This window comes from Sphaerodactylus townsendi, linkage group LG15 (genome assembly GCF_021028975.2).
Source record: "Sphaerodactylus townsendi isolate TG3544 linkage group LG15, MPM_Stown_v2.3, whole genome shotgun sequence".
Classification (NCBI taxonomy): Eukaryota; Metazoa; Chordata; class Lepidosauria; order Squamata; family Sphaerodactylidae; genus Sphaerodactylus; species Sphaerodactylus townsendi.
Window position 1 is genome coordinate 22346976 of NC_059439.1, and position 16850 is coordinate 22363825.

At 46.4% G+C, this 16850-nt stretch overlaps 1 protein-coding gene across 1 annotated transcript; it reads right to left on the reverse strand.

Moving 5' to 3' along the window:
- Positions 1–6989: 6989 nt before the first annotated feature.
- On the reverse strand, positions 6990–7967 carry LOC125444079 (olfactory receptor 14A16-like). The gene has a single exon (XM_048516515.1). The coding sequence runs from the start codon at positions 7965–7967 to the stop codon at positions 6990–6992; it is 978 nt and encodes a 325-aa protein (XP_048372472.1).
- Between the last annotated feature and the right edge of the window lie 8883 nt (positions 7968–16850).

Consider the following 16850-nt stretch of genomic DNA (forward strand, 5'->3'; position numbering starts at 1 on the left):
CCTTTCGATCTTTCACCTTCAATTTCAACCCCGGAATTTTCTCTATCCACTAAACTGGACGCCTGTCCTCCTTCTGCCCCCCTCGCTCCTTCACCCAATTCAAACTCTCCCGCGGCTCAGCCGCCCCCTCCCCTTGCTCCGCCTTCATTTTCCGAAGCCACCGCACCTCCGTCAGCGCCACGTAATGGCGCGGGTTTCAAAACTCTCGCAGAGCGTATTAGCCACGATCTGCAGAAGAAGGAAACCCTGACGGAAGACGATGCCGATATTCTTGCATTGTGCCCCATCCACTTCACAGATACCGAAGAGGATGGCATAGTTCGGCGGGTTGTCGAGTACCGCCCCCTGAGCTATAATATCCTTACCGAGCTCCGCAAAGCAATGCGGGACGTAGGAGTCACTAGCCCCTACGTGAGAGGCATGCTGGAAGCCATCGCAAGGAACCACCTAATGGTTCCAGATGACTGGAAAACCACCTTTCGCATGCTCCTGAGCCCTGCGCAATTTGTGGTCTGGGAAAGTGAGTTCCGCCAGCAATGCTTCAACAGAGCCGCCACCTCTGGCGGCGCCTACACCGCCGCTCAGCTTTACGGCTTCGATGCTTTTGCCAACCCCAACGATCAGATTGTCCTGCCTGAGGCCACCCTTACGGTCGCCTCTGAGTGCGCCTATAAGGCATTTGTCAAAGTCCCCAATGCCGGCCAGCCAACTCAGAGTTTCTCCTCCATCCGGCAGAAACCCCAAGAGCCCTATGCTGAATTTGTGAACAGGCTCCAGGAAGCGCTCAAGAGGCAGGTAGATAGCGAGGAGGCCCAAAGCGAGCTCCTCATGCGCCTCGCAAAGGAGAACGCTTCCATGGAGTGCCGCAGGGCAATCACGGGCCTAGGCAAAAATCCTGAACTGGCCGACATGCTTAAAGCTTGCCAGGACATTGGATCCTCCGCCCACCAAGCTAGCCTCCTCGCCGCAGCACTCTCCACCGGCGGGAGACGGTCTCAGGATGACTGCTTTAACTGCGGCAGACCCGGACACTTCCGAAGGGAGTGTAGGCAGCCCGGCGGGGGGGCCTACAACCCCGATGGAGGAGGGTCCTCCCCCAGGAGGAGAAGGCCACCAAAAACCCGGTGCCCACGTTGCCAGAAGGGCTTCCACTGGAGAGACGACTGCCCGTCGGGAAACTCCCGCCCGGGCGTCTCCCCAGCCCAGGACCAAGGAGGAGAGTACTAGAGCAAACTCAAATGCCAAGGCCCCTGCCAAAACCACCCCCCTCTCGTGGCATCTCGCTCACATGCACTCAGCCCGTCTCCTTTAAGTTCCCCCACGAGGTTCTTGTCGCCCCAACCCAGTATGACGAGCCCATCCCTACCGGGACAATTGGGCTAGTGCTGCCTAAGGCCTCTGCCGCTGAGCAGGGACTGTTCATCGTCCCCGGAGTGATCGACTCCACGCACCAAGGACCCATCCACCTCCAGGTCTGGACAAACATCCCACAGGAGCTGCCCGCCGGAGCCAGCTGCGCTCAGCTGATTCTCTTGCCCCATACGCTGCCCGCTGCCGACCCAATAAAGGCTACGAGCCCCAGCAGCCAACATGGCGCAGCCTACGCCACCGTCGCAGCGGTGGAGACGCCTATCGGGAGCTCCCGTCCATATCTGGAGCTCGCCATAGAAGGATGTAAGTTCAAGGGCCTGGTGGACACCGGCGCTGATGTTACCGTCATCAGAGCAGCCGAGTGGCCCGACCAGTGGCCGACCGAGGCTTGCCCGCACATCTGGGGGGTGGGGGGGAGACAAACCGCGAGACGGAGCATCCGCCCGCTCACGGTCAACAGCCCAGGACTCGAGCGGCAGCTCACAGTCCGCCCCATCGTTCTAGACATCCATGTCAATCTCTGGGGAAGAGACCTCATGAGTCAGGTTAAAACGACTCTGGTCTGGGATGGGTAAAGCCATCACGGATCATTGATTCCAATCGTGCCTTCCGAAGTTGCCTCCTAATTTCCACAGGAAATCTGTTTCCCCCTCCCCTCCCCCTTTTCCTTCTGTTTTTCGACCAGTAAAGGCGGGAGGGCCAATTGGCTGACTGGCCCTCCCTGGATTAAAATCTGGGCCCATCCTGATACCGCAGCACTGTCAGGACAGGCCCTAAGCTAGGGGGGTGCTGCCGCACCAAATTCACCCATAAACCGGTTTGGGCACCCCAACAAGGTTGCTCTCCGGTTTTCTGACTTATTCCGGCCCTTGGCCGAGGCCGCCCCTTAAGGAGCGGTCTCGGCGGGCGGCACGCCCCCGAGATAATTCGATCACAAAATTTAGCACCATCCAGCCTCCTGCATCAGCCACCAAGGTCACGGTAAGTGCAACTCCCTTGCAAAGAAAACCCCCCTTCCTTTCTCCTTTGTGTGTACAAGGAATTTGCCTCTAATCGCCTGATTGCTTCATTCCCCGGATGCACCCATCCCCCCGAAGGGTGCTTCCAAAGCCCCCTTTGTGTTGCTGATTAAGCATGCATACCCACAATCCCCCCAGGACTCGCCTGTTCCCTCCCCCCTCGAGGCTCGGACCCTCGCCTTGACGCACTCTGATGACGCTCTGAAGCCAATTCCCACCAGGGCCGCCTACCTCCTGCCCTCCCTGTCAAACAACTAAAGAAAGAGGAGTGTAGGCGGCCCCCAGGAGGGTTGCACTAAAAGCAACCTTCACAGGCTGCAAAACAAGCCTTCTTCCTTCCCATACTAAATATAAACACTAACTCGATCCCAATCTCCCGCCATCCGCTCTAGAACTGAGCCTGGCGGGACCCGGCCCCCCCCCCGTAACCTGGGAAAGGGGGGTATGTTTCAGTCCCTCTTCCTACAGGTTCCCGTGGACTCCGATTCGCCACGACAGGCCCACCCATGGAATGGCGCCAGGAGGAAACCAACCCCATCCCAGAGATGGAACGCATCTCTCTAGAGGATCCCGCCCAGCGATCTCGACAGGAACGCCGTCGCCAACGCCCAAAGACCCGGATGACCTGGGGAGACGTCAAGGCGACCACCATCCAGGCCCTAGCGCTGCTGCGCCAGCAAGACCACCCCGAGACACCCGAGAACCTCTGTGCCGCTCTCTTTGCGATCATCACCACCAACTCAGCAACCACCATCCTTTGCCTGCTCTGCTGCCTCCTGCCGATGGCGATCGGCCACCCCCTGACGAGCTTTCACCAGACCAACATCTGGGAGCAGTTTGCTGCCGCTGCCAACGTCTCATCTTTCTGCCTGGGCCAGTACCTAGGAGTCGGGAGCCTGCTAAGCTCCTGCCTGCTCCCCGTCTGTAAAGCGCCCGGAGACTTCCTGGCGGAGTCTGGGCTGAGCCCCTTCATGAATGCCTCATCCATCAGGTACTCTATGAGCGCCGACTGGGGACCCGTCGTCCAAACCCTCCCGGCTGGCGCTCTTTCCCTTGTCACCGAGACGGTCGCTAACCACGAGTCCAACACCTGCGCCCGCATCACCGGCGCAGCCGAACGGGGAACCGACCCGGGCCCGTTCGTCGGCTCGGCCAGTTGGAACTGCACACACATGGAGGACATTCCCCCCGTGTTCGGAAACATCCTGCTCCCCAGGGGCTGGTTCTGGACCTGCGGGGAGAGGACGTTTAACTACATCCCCGCTCGACTCCCTGCCGGAACTCTTTGCTGCCTCAGTCGCCTCACCATTGTCCTACCCCAGGCTCCACCCCGGGAGCCCGGACGCCGCCGCCGCCGCTCCGCCCTGCCCTTCGACCCCTCCTGTCGGAGCGACGCGGTCGCCCTCTCCGAAGCGGAGTTCGTCTCCCTCGCAACTTCCCTAGTGGGGGTCCCCGGACTCGCTTCCTACAATGCTAAGACTATTGGCCGGCTGGCCTGTGCCCTTGCGAAGTCCATCAACTCTACCTCCACCGCTCTGGATGCCCTGGCCTCCGAGCAGCAGGAACTTCGTCAAGCGACCCTAGACAATCGTGCCGCTATTGATTATTTGTTGTTGTTGCATCACCAAGGTTGTGAGAATGTACATAATATGTGTTGTTTTAATCTTTCTGATAATTCCCAGTTGATCCACATGAAAGTGCGTGAGCTGCAAGAAGTTGTATCTAATCTGAAGTATGATGTTTTGCCCCATTGGTGGTCAGCCCTCTGGAGCTGGCTGCCGGGAAGATGGTTGAGTGCTATTGTACAGCTCTGCATTGGTTTAATTGTATGCCTTGTTATCGGATCTTGTTTCGTTCAATGCGTGTCTAATATTGCCTGTAACGTGTGTAGGAAACCCCTCGCATTTCCCTTACCCCGCAACCAAGTTCTAATGTTGCACAAGCAGCTTGGTCAGCTTGACCATACTACGGAGGAGACAAGCGTCCCTTTAAATCGCCCCTTAGCATTTCGGCCCCCCGTTTTCTAAAATGTAAAAAAGGAGGAGATGTAGTAGTGCACTGCCGACCCGGCAGTGCCGTAGTAGAACGTTGGCACGCCAACGGACCTGCGGCCTTGCCGGTTGCATCGCACCCCCACTCCTCATCCCCCCATGAGTCACAGGTCGTGAACTGTCTGGCTCAATCACCGGGCGCAGGGACAATGATCTTGCCCCCAGGTGAGGATTAGGCTCAGACGCGTACGCTCTTCTCCGCATGTAGCCAGATGAGATCATGCATCACCTGATGATCTCCCGACCTCCCGCTCTCCCGGAACTCCCCCCAGTCCTCCCTCCTACACGCCCCCGATAGAGTAACAATAAAAGGTGCCAGGAACCGGCAGACGGGAGATTCGCTAGGAACACGGACCTCCGGTCTCCCGCTGCTGGCGATCTCCACCAGATGTTATCTCCGCGTCTCGTCTCGTTCTTACGCTGACCGCGTGGGTCGACTACAATTTTTGGTAAACAAGATAAAAGGGATTGGATAATTTAGACACCAGTTTTGGGTAGGAAGTCATGCAGTTCCATGTAGGCATAAATTCTTATGTTTGTCACTTTGTCTTCATTCGTATGCACTCTTTGGATGTAGATTAGGCTTGATCACCATTGCTCTTTCTGTTTCTTAGTTCCTTTTGTATTAGTTTGAGTAGTAGTAAGATGTAAACATTTAATAAATACTATTAAAAACAAGAAATCATGGGTAACAAAGAAGGGATTCATAATTACAGGTAAAATCATTTAGAACAATTCAAGAACAAGATGGAAAACATATTTTAAAAGACCATTTATTATTGTGTTTCAGCACAAAGGGAGAATCAGACCTCCAACTTCAACACTGACTTCCCCAATCAGTCTCTGCAGTCTCTCTGCAACACTATGAAAGAGGTTTACACATTACACAAATGCTAAATCCTTCATGATCTCCATGGCAATGGAATCATTGGCTATTTAGAGTCTGTCGGTTCTAGCAACTTCCATTTGCTTTTGCTTTTTTGCATGGTGTAGATAATACGTAAGTTGGACTTTACCCTGGCAATAATGTTATACCACTCCTGAATTTTTTTTAAAAAAAAATGTCCTTTTTTCTCAGTCTCCAAAGGTTCTTCCAATGAGATTAACCCAATAACCTACATGAGGACTAGCCACTAACAGAACCAAAATCAACTAATTCCATACAAAATCATAATGGATTGTTGTGTTCTGACATCATTGCTGCTTCTCAGTGTGATGCAGAAAGACCCAGCATGCCCTCAACTACTCCTTATTTATTTATTATTTACTTTGTTAGCTAAATGAAATTATGCGCTTTTAAACAAGCATCATGCCAATGAGAAGAGAGATGCTCTAATTGTGAAGAAATGGTTACATTGCTATATTCAGTTATTCAAGCAAATTATAGCAGGAAATGCAATCCAAAGGGCAGGGTAGCTGGCCACAGCCAGGGATGGCACTGTTATGGCACAGCCAAGCTGCCTCCTAAATAGCTTGCTGCACATCAGATTCTTGTAAATTCCCTCCTGCAATTTCACTCACTCCTCACTGTGGACTTGGTGTATCTTTCCATTAATATGACATCAGTCATTTGGGATGAAATTGACAAAGGTGATAAATCAACCTGGCTTGTGTCTGTGCCTTTATGTTACATTGCAAAAACAATATTACAAACAGGAGAAATGGAGGAGAAGGAGAAAATGGCTACAAGGGAGGTTGGGTGACTACACAGGGACATGGATAAGGGTCAGGTGTTTGGGGAGCTGGAGAAATAGATACAGTTTCAATATGATCACATGTTCAAGAGAAGCTGTTGTGGAAATGGATTTTTTAAAATTGTAGCAAAAAAGGTTAGGAAAACAACAGAGGAAAAAATAAGGAAAAATATTCCAAAAACCAAATGGGGGGAGGGGGGACCATGTGGAATTTTTTTTAAAAAAAAATCCATAGCATTTGGTGGCAAGATGTTGTGAACAATTCATGGGGGAAAGGCCACAGTGAAACAAGACCATTTTCCAAAAAACCCATCAGATAATAATTCATATTGTTCAAATATGAAATATTCCAAATTTTATACAGCTATTCTCATATAATTATACATTTCCAATAAGATGTTATACATCAATAAGGCTATCTGAGGGTGATCTGTCATTCCATTGATTGCCAGGGTTGGTTCAGCTGATTTGATTGGCTATGCTTGTGTCGTTTACCTTCCCCAGTGCTCCATGTGCATCCCTCCCAAAGCTGTGCACTCAGTGGAAAAGAATGACCATCTGAGATACGAGCATAGAATTCTTTTTTGATACTTATCCACACATAACTTAGTTTATTTGAAATCAACATTATAGATTGGGTTTTTTAAAAGACATAGTAAAGCCACTTATAGATGTATTGTGAATACCCCAACACTCAGCATCACATTTTCAATGCTCAGAAGTACATGCTGGGGAGAAAGGGAAACCAAAAACTTCTACATCTGATGTGCTTTAAAAAATTTACTCTACTATTATTGTGTATTGTGTTCAATCTCACACCCACCCCAAAAATATTTGCTGAAGGATATTCAGTCTCACTTTTGTAGGAAAGCTTTCTTAGCAATTATTTTAGAAAAATGCCCACAATCAGAGAGCTTCAACAATGCAGTCTTGATTTCTTTGTTTCTCATGCTATAAATGAATGGATTGAGCAAGGGAGGAAAAAGAGCATAAATTATTGCAGAAATAACGTTCAGGTCAGATGAAGGGTAACTCTGAGGTCTCAAATAGGCAAACATGCCAGTAAAGGTAAGCAAAGAGACCACAGTGAGATGGGGAAGGCAAGTGGAAATGGCCTTTTTCTGACCATGCGCAGAAGGGATTTTGAGCACTGCTTCAAAAATCCGCACATAGCTGACAATGATGAAGATGAAACATCCTAATGCAAAGGAAGAACAAAATGTAATCAAACCAACTTCTACCAGATACAGATCTGAATAGGAGAGCTTTAGCATCTGTGGTATTTCACAGAAGAACTGATCAATCATGTTGGAGCAAAAGGTGATACTAAAAGTTCCAGCAGTCTGTAACATACCATTAAGTGTGCCAGCAATCCATGCGCTGGCTGCCATTTGAATACAGGCTCCTCTGTGCATAATTATTTCATATTGCAATGGATTGCAGATAGCCACAAACCGGTCATGGGCCATCACTGTTAGAATTGCAAAATCTGCTCCCATAAATTGGAAAAGGAAGAAAACTTGAGCTACACACCCCAAATAAGAAATTGACCTGCTGTTCATGAGGGAATTGGCCATCGTTTTGGGAAATGTGACAGAAACTGAGCCAAGGTCCAGAATGGCCAAGTTCATGAGAAAGAAGTACATGGGAGTGTGCAGATGATGGTCCAGGGCTACAGCAAGGATGATGAGAAGGTTGCCAGTCACTGCAATCAAGTATATGGTGAGGAATACAAAGAAGTATAAGATCTGTACTTCTCGGATGTCTGAAAATTGCAGGAGCAGAAATTCAGTTGCGGAGGTAAGGTTGGGCATTTTACTTCCAAGATTCATTTGCAGACTGTCTGCAGGGTTGAGCAGAGAATATGCTTTAGAGAACAATCCTCCCCAGATCCGCCCAGAATCCTACTGTGGTCTATTCAATGGAGATTTCTTCTCTTTGCAGTTAGCTAATATCAGTGAATAGTTCATCAGGATTCCTTCTTTGGCCATCTCAGCCTAGAGATTGGTGCTGTGTTTAATGACTAAAGGATGGGATCTTTAAAACATGGGCAAACTTGTTTCTCAGTGGCATTCACCAACATGCGAGGTTTCTCAGTGGCATTCACCAACATGCAAGGTTGCCCAGAGAGAAGCTTCTACAATTTCCATGCAGAAAGTCTTGGAACTATACCAGATCTTGCTCATATTTTGCTTGGCCATGCATTGGAAAAGTCAGTGGAGAGTTTTCTGATTCCTTACCCAGCTCCACAGGTAAATGCTATTGTGCATAGACATCTCCCCACACATACACACTGTTGATTAGTTACATATACTTCCATCCTTGGAGTTCTGGCAAGCTGGACAAGATAAACTTATGTCCCTCGTGTCTGGAGTACTTGCAATACCATACATGGAATAATATACCAACTCAGCACCGAAATGTCTTCTGGTAGTTTTTTTTTTTTTAATTCTCTCTTGGATGTGTGTGAGTTGCTTTTCTATGCCCAACTGATGTCTGTGAATGATGCCTTCTCCTCTAAGACTTTTCAAATGATCAGTTTCATCTGAAATAGAAGCAGATATCCTAAATCACCCAAAGAAGCAGGACTTTAATCCTGTCATCACCAGCCCCCCTGATCTCATTTCTTAATAATTTAACATTGCGCCCCTATCCCAAGGAATAATCTCCCTTTAACCCCTTTTGAAAGCCACAACTATCCCCTTATGGTCTACTCTATTATTTCTGCTGTGAAATTTTTAATTTGTTCTCCACTTTTCTTAATGTTGCCCATTTTTTTCTAGATAAATGTGTACATTTTGAAAGTCCTTTGCCTTTTTCCATTTCTTGGAGACAAATTACCACCTCGACTTAAACAGACATGGGTCTATGGCCCCTTCCGCACGCGCAAAATAATGCATTTTCAAACCACTTTCACAACTGTTTGCAAGTGGATTTTGCCATTCCGCACAGCTTCAAAGGGCACTGAAAGCAGTTTGAAAGTGCATTATTCTGCATGTGCGGAATGAGCCTCTGAGTACATATGAGAGGTCTGGCACCAGGAACACCCTGGTGCCAGATTAATTTTAGGTTTAATGGAACACTTCCAGATAATACAGCAAAAAAATGATAAATGACTGGAAGGAAACTCTTTGTAACTTTGCTGCCATCATTTTACACTCACACACTAATTTCCCAATATCAAACATAAGAACATAAGAACATAAGAACTAGCCTGCTGGATCAGACCAGAGTCCATCTAGTCCAGCACTCTGCTACTCGCAGTGGCCCACCAGGTGCCTTTGGGAGCTCACATGCAGGATGTGAAAGCAATGGCCTTCTGCTGCTGCTGCTCCTGAGCACCTGGTCTGCTAAGGCATTTGCAATCTGAGATCAAGGAGGATCAAGATTGGTAGCCATAGATTGACTTATCCTCCATAAATCTGTCCAAGCCCTTTTTAAAGCTATCCAGGTTAGTGGCCATCACCACCTCCTGTGGCAGCATTTTCCAAACACCAATCACAAGTTGCGTGAAGAAGTGTAAAGTGTAAACATGACTGAATACCTTGGAATCTTCTTTCTTCCCCAGCTCTTTTTATCTGAAGTTCCTCGTGTCAGTTTCTGCTGCAGTATCAAGTCACAGAATACATTTTTTTCATCCTTGATGTGGATTTGGATCAATGAATCAATAAGAGTAATAATGATCTGTGATCAATGGTGGGATTCAAATAATTTTACAGCCGGTTCCAGTGGTGGGATTCAGATAATTTAACAACTGGTTGTTTACAAGCACCATTTTAACAACCGGTTCTGCCGAAGTGGTGCGAACCGGCTGAATCCCACCACTGTCTGTGACTAAAGAGAACTGGTAGGGTTTGTTTGCTTTTTCAGCTGTTTAAATTCATGTATCCATTTGCTCGTGTCATTCCATAGAGGGTTTGCTGCCATGTACTCGTAATCAAAAAGGAAGCAGGAATGAGACAGAGCTTAATTTATGTTCTGTTTCTGGCAATTGACTCCCAAGAGTTTCTGTGAAACTCTGATGTTAATTTAATATTTTTCGAGATTTAGGATAAATGGAACACTTCCAGATAATATAGTGATAAATTGTGAAAGACTGGAAAGAATTTTCCTGCAAATTTGCTGTAATTTTCCAGTATCAAACATGACTAAATACCTTGGCGTCCTCTTCCTTCTCCATCCCTTTTGACCTTAGGTTTCCTGTGTCAGTTTCTGTTGCTGTATCATCATCAAAAATTATTTCTTCATTCTTGATGTGGATTTGGACAAATGAATCAATAATATTGATTGTGATCTGTGCCAAAAGACATAAGACCAGGTCTGCTTTCTGCATCAGCTGTTTAAATTCATGTAGCCATTTGTTCATGTCCTTTAATAGAAATTTTGCTACCATGTACTCTGCTAATTTCTGTCAAATCATAATAACAAAGGCTATGAGAGTGAGAGATTACTTAATTTATGCTTTGTTGTTACCAACCAGTCCCAAGAGTTCATCTCACTTAAGTGTCAAGTGATCTTGAAGTCATTTTTCCCCTGCTTTATTATTACTTCCATTTTTTGTAACTAACCTAAATAGATGATTACCACAGCATGGCTGTGCATGAAGTAAGATCAAACACATCCCAGCAAGATGTATGTGGATGGATGGATGGATGGATGGATGGATGGATGGATGGATGGATGGATGGATGGATGGATGGATGGATGGATGGATGGATGGATGGATGGATGGATGCATGGATGCATGGATGCATGGATGCATGGATGCATGGATGCATGGATGCATGGATGCATGGATGCATGGATGCATGGATGCATGGATGCATGGATGCATGGATGGAGCTATATTCCTATGTCTATCAATAGATTTATATCTATCTCTACTTATTATTTTTTAAGTGTGTGTGTCTAGACAGATAGAACATCTGAGATCAGGAGATCAAGCAATTTAAAGCTACTAAAAACAATACTAAAATACTAAAAAATAACTATCCCAAGGGGGTTTTTGTGGCAAAAAACATCATAGGATAAAGTCTCTATAATTTGTACATGCAACACAAACATGCTCAAAGTGTTAAGTCAAAGAACAGCTCCCCGCCCCCCCGCCCCATAGCATTTCCTTTCAATGGCAGGAAACGTGATTCCTGGAGCTATTGGATACATGTAAAATTGTTGTCTCCATGGTTTTGGGCTCTCAAGGAGCCAAAAGGAAAGGGAAGAAATTACATCTGCTTATCTCTTCTTCTGGTGTGGTTCTTCAGATACCAGAGGGGCACTTTCCCCTTTCCTCCTCCTCCTCCTCCTCCTCCTCCTCAGTACAGAGCCTTCAACATACATGACCATTAGACTTAGGTGTATGGATCATTAATCACAAAGGACTGGTTGGAGAAAAGAATGTGGCAACAAATTGCATCTGCCAACATCTTCTGCTGGCCAACTGCTGGATCTGATTCATTACATTGAAATACCATTGACAAAATATATTCAACATGTGTACTTCTAATGCAATATTTTTTGGTGAGGGAATAGCCAATGTTACTAAACTAAAGAACCACTGCTTCAGTATTCAAAATGGAAGACTGTTGCTGAAAACAAGGTTAAAAGAAAACATCTAACAATAGTAATGTCCCATGTCTGTACCTTAGATTATTTTGTGTGGAGGCAAATATTCCCCATACTTCTGTGGTGAAGGCTGTGTTTCTCCAGAATACTTAAGTTAGTTTGCTGGATAATAAAATCATGGCGTACAAAAACTATACTGATACACATTTCATGGGTTGTTTTTGTACCTCCTTTTATTAAAAGACGCAAGCTGTTGGCAGGCTGGCACCACTCGGTGTCCGGCCAAAAGGATCTTCGACGCCCCATCACCAAAGAGGTGTTGCGCGCCATTACCAGGGTGCTGCACAGAGTCTGTTCAGCGAACTACGAAATTCTGTTGTTCACAGCCGCATTTCACTTGGCTCATCAATGGGCATTCTGGCCCAGTGAGTTAGTCACCCCCTCCCGAGCTGTGAGGCCAGATAAGGTGCTCCAGTTTCATCACTTAGTGGGGGCAGAGGATGCCGTGCAAGTTTGGCTCTCCCATTCCAAGATGGATCAAGTGGGGTGAGGCACATGGGTGACTATGCCAGCCTTACCAGGTATATCATATGTCCCCATGCCTCCACAGCAGTCCGGTTGCCGTTCAGGCCCAGGCGGGAGGGCATGCTTTTCATCCATCAAGACTGTTTCCCGCTGACCAGGTATCAGATGGCAGCCGTGTTAAGGGGTTGCCTGAAAGAATTGGGGTTACCCTGCAAGGAGTTCGGGCTCCACTCATTCCGTATAGGGGTGGCCACTACAGCAGCCCAAGAGGGCAGATTCAGGCCTGAGCAGATTCAGGCCGTGGGCAGGTGGCGTTCAGGAGCCTTCAAGGCCTATGCGCATCCTCACTTATCTTTCTAATTCCCCTCTGCAGCCTCGCCAGCATCGCCACAGACTGCTCGCCGGCAGGTGTGGATCATGGGGCACAGCCTTGTGAAGAGAGCTCCTGCTTATGCGGCATCTTCCGGCTGGGGTCTGAACCTAGGGCTGGACCAGGTGATGGAGTTCTGGTGGCTGGGACAGAGTGGCATGAGATGAGCCGAGTTACAATGGGCAGTGTGCTTGGCTGTCTTCCGCATGGGCCGCCCAGATGTGCTGGTTTTGCAGCTGGGAGAGAACGATTTGCCGGCCATGAAAGGCCTAGAGCTGTCCTGGAAGATGACTGGCAACCTTCAGCAACTCCACCATCGGTTGCCCGACACCATACTGGGCTTGTCCAGACTGCTGCAACAGATCCTATGGCAGGATGCTGAGCGTCCAAACAAGGTGGACCACGCCAGGTGGAAGGTGGACAAGGCAGCTGCATGGATCGTCCTTTCACTGAGCGATGCAGTGGCTGACCATTCCATCATCACACATGACCAACATGCGCTCTTCCTGTCGGATGGCGTCTGCCTTTCGGAGTGGCAGATGGACTTGTGGCTTTATGCCATCCGGCACACCCTTCTCCAGTTGACTCAGGCTTGAGAAGCTGGGGCAATAGCTGCGGGCAGCTCATTGGCAGGTTGGCAATGGGAATTGCAACATTTGGGGGGAGAAGCCGAGCCGGGCATCCAGTCTTCTCTATGATTGTGCCCTTAACAAAGCAAGCCGACCAAATACATCTAAGCATGATTTACAACTTGTATTGCAGTCGTTCCACTTTGGTAGTTTACACCCAAATGAAAGATCCCACAGCAGTTCTGAGGTTGGGCTTACATTGATTAAATGTTGAAGTTGAAGTATGTGTGTGTGTGTGTGTGTATTTATATATGTAAATGCATACATATATAAACATATAGGTGGATTCCTCATGGGCCAAAAACAGCAGTGTGAAAACAGTGTAAACCCTTTTGCACCGTTTTAAACTCTTTTATGCCATTTTCACACCGCTGTTTTGGCCCATGTGGAATCCACCATTCACACGCACACATGCGCACACATGCACACACCATGATCATTTGGGACCCAGAGGGCTGGGGGCCTATAAATCCCAGCACATCCAAAGTAAAGGATCTGGGGGTTTTGTTTGTTCTACTTAGGTTTCTCATAACCTTGCCCTAACAAACCAGTTACCAAGAACAGAACATAAAGTTCTTTCTTATTCCTAAAGCTTTTTTTTATTATAATGACATGGCAGCAAACCCTCTAGCAGTGGTGTAATGGCTAAGAGCAGGTGCACTCTGATCTGGAGGAACCGGGTTTGATTCCCAGCTCTGCCACCTGAGTTGTGGAGGCTTATCTGGGGAATTCAGATTAGCCTGTGCACTCCCACACATGCCAGCTGGGTGACCTTGGGCTAGTCACAGCTTCTTGGACCTCTCTCAACCCCACCCATTTCACAGGGTGTTTGTTGTGAAGGGAGGGGAAGGGCTAAGAGATTGTAAGCCCCTTTGAGTCTCCTGCAGGAGAGAAAGGGGGGATATAAGTCCAAACTCCTCCTCCTCCTCCTCCTCCTCCTCCTCCTCCTCCTCCTCCTCTTCTTCTTCTTCTTCTTCTTCTTCTTCTTCTTCTTCTTCTTCTTCTTCTTCTTTTATGGAATGACACAAGCAAACTGTCACATAAATTTAAACAGCTGAAGTAAAAACCAGACCTGCCCTTCTCTCTTTTGTCACAGATCATAATTAATGTTATTTATTCATTAGTCCAAATCCACATCAAGAATTAAGAAATAGTATTTGATACTACAGCAGAAACTGAGACTGGGAACTTAAGACAAAAAGGCCTGAAGAACAAAGAGGGCTCCAAGGTATTCAATCATGTCTGATGCTGGTAAATTACTGCATGAGTGCAGAATCATTACAGCAAATTTCACACAGAAATTGAAAGAGGCAAATGGCTTTCAAACCATTCATGTCTATTTAGAATAAAATGGGCAGTATAAAGTGGAGACAGATGACATATTCAAAACATACTAGCTCTTCCCCCTTTCCCCCCATTTTTTAATAGCGGGGGCCCTGATGTTCCCCTCTTAGAGGAGTTTTAGCTTAGACACCCTGTTGTTTGAAATGTTATACTACGATTTGAACGCTGTGTTTTAATATGCGCCAGTACTAAATGTACAGTGGTTGTTTACTTATTCGCTTGTTGTTGTTTGTCTGTTGTGAACCGCCCTGAGCCCTTCGGGGAGGGCGGTATATAAGTTTAATAAATAAATAAATAAATAAATAAATAAATAAATAAATAAATAAATAAATAAATAAATAGCAACATATGCCCTAAGAGAGTGGTTGTTGCCATCAAAAGGCATTAAATGTGTTTTCCAGACAGACAAAATATCCCAAGATGTTTCTACCTTGGTTTCTCCTGCATGGCATCCTGTCAACACATTCAGGTCTGGAGGAAGAACTCCAGGTGATTATGCACGGTTCCTGGTTTAGTTACACTTTTCTTGCCAACGTTGCTGTGCATGTGCGAACTGTCCCATTTTTCTGATATTCTGATTGGCTACAGGCGGCCAAGCAGGAAAAATAAACCGGTCCGTCTCCTGTGGTGTTTGCATGGGAGCAGGATTGGTGCAATTTTTTTTAAAAAAAAAAGAACCGCCAAAGGTGCGGGATAAAGGAAATCTTGTGGTGTGGACCCAAGTTAGACCCAGAAGCCATGCAGAAGTCTTGGCCAAACGGAGATGTTTCACCTCCCTATCCCAGGATATATTGGCTGTGGGGAAAACGCCATTGGGAGATTACAAAATATGCTTTTTTCTCTGACTGAAAAGGTTTGGGGATTACCTTCTTGGTGGGTTGGACTAGTCCCATGATCCCAAGGAGCAGTTATAAGCACTGTAGCACCCCTTTACAAGGATAGGTGTGGTCCCACATGGTAACAGAGAGGAATGGAATTTCGATTTAAAACCCTTAGCAGCTAAGGAGGGCTTGCATAAAACACTAACCCCAGCACCCCACCCATACCTTCAGTGGTATGCATTGCTATATAGCCTATTACACTATAACAGGGGTCTGCAACCCGCAGCTCTGGAGCCGCGTGCGGCTCTTTTGCCCTTGTACTGTGGCTCCACGTGGCTTGGGACCTGAGCAACCTGAGGACCAAACTTTGCCATCAAAAGCAAGCGCACAACCACCCCGGCAAATTTTTGGACAAAGAGAAAAAGTGTTATAATTGTTCAAGAAGTTCTTACTCTAATCATTTTATTAAAATATTTTTTACTTCTGCTTCTCTTTAAATTCATTTTCCAGCCATCTGTTTAGAAAACTATTCAATTTGGCCATGTTGAAGTACTCTGTTTCTTTATCTTCCCAGTTTTCTTGATCAAAAAAAATCTCCATTGTCCAGCTAGATACAACTATAACTCTTGCTGCTGTTCATAAGTACAAAAACAATTATTTTTGTTTTGTTGGTAAGTTGTTCTTTTTTTGCCAAAAGGACTAACAGCATAGTTTGAAATTTAATCTTCAATATGTTCTTAATGTTCTTTATGAATTTAGTTTAGTACATTATTGATTTATATTACATTGTTTATTTCATTTAGGACATTATTACAAATGTTTTGTGTATTTTTATCCTGCATTTGATCAAGGAAGCTCAGGCTGTGTACAATGTTTGCTTTTCTTTGCTTTATCATCCATAGATTACATATCATATCTATTTAAAAGATATCCCCTCATTAATACCCAGGTAGAATTGATCTGCATGAAAAATAACAAGTCCAGGTCAATGCATTTCAACTAACAATTTTAATTTCCCAGGAAATTGCAGGTAGATTTGTAATTTTCCCCAATATAGATACTTGGTGTACTGCAGTGCTTTCTTGGAGGACTGCAAAATACCAAAGGGAAAAATGGACTTACAATTTTGAATGTGTTAGAAGAAGGGTGAGATAACTGTCTGTGTAACAAATGCAAACATTAGGGTGTACCTATGACTTCTTTCTGTCCAGAGAAAAAGCCTAAAAAGAAGTACCCTAACGGAAACATAGGTGGGAAGGGTGTTTGTGAAGTCTACCTCCTCCTCACTGAATTTACCTGTTTGGGATGGATCCCATTTCTTGTAAAAGCCCCAGCACTCTGCACCATATTTCCAGCACTCACAAGTAGATGCTAGGGAGAAGAGGGAACGAAAAGCATCCATCTCTGACAGGACCTTCTGAAGTGCTTAAAAAAAATCCCTCTAATCTATCTTGTGTACTATAT

Bases quoted from the DNA above. Each gene is read 5' to 3' on its own strand.
- LOC125444079 (XM_048516515.1), bottom strand. From the start codon at position 7,967: ATGAATCTTGGAAGTAAAATGCCCAACCTTACCTCCGCAACTGAATTT.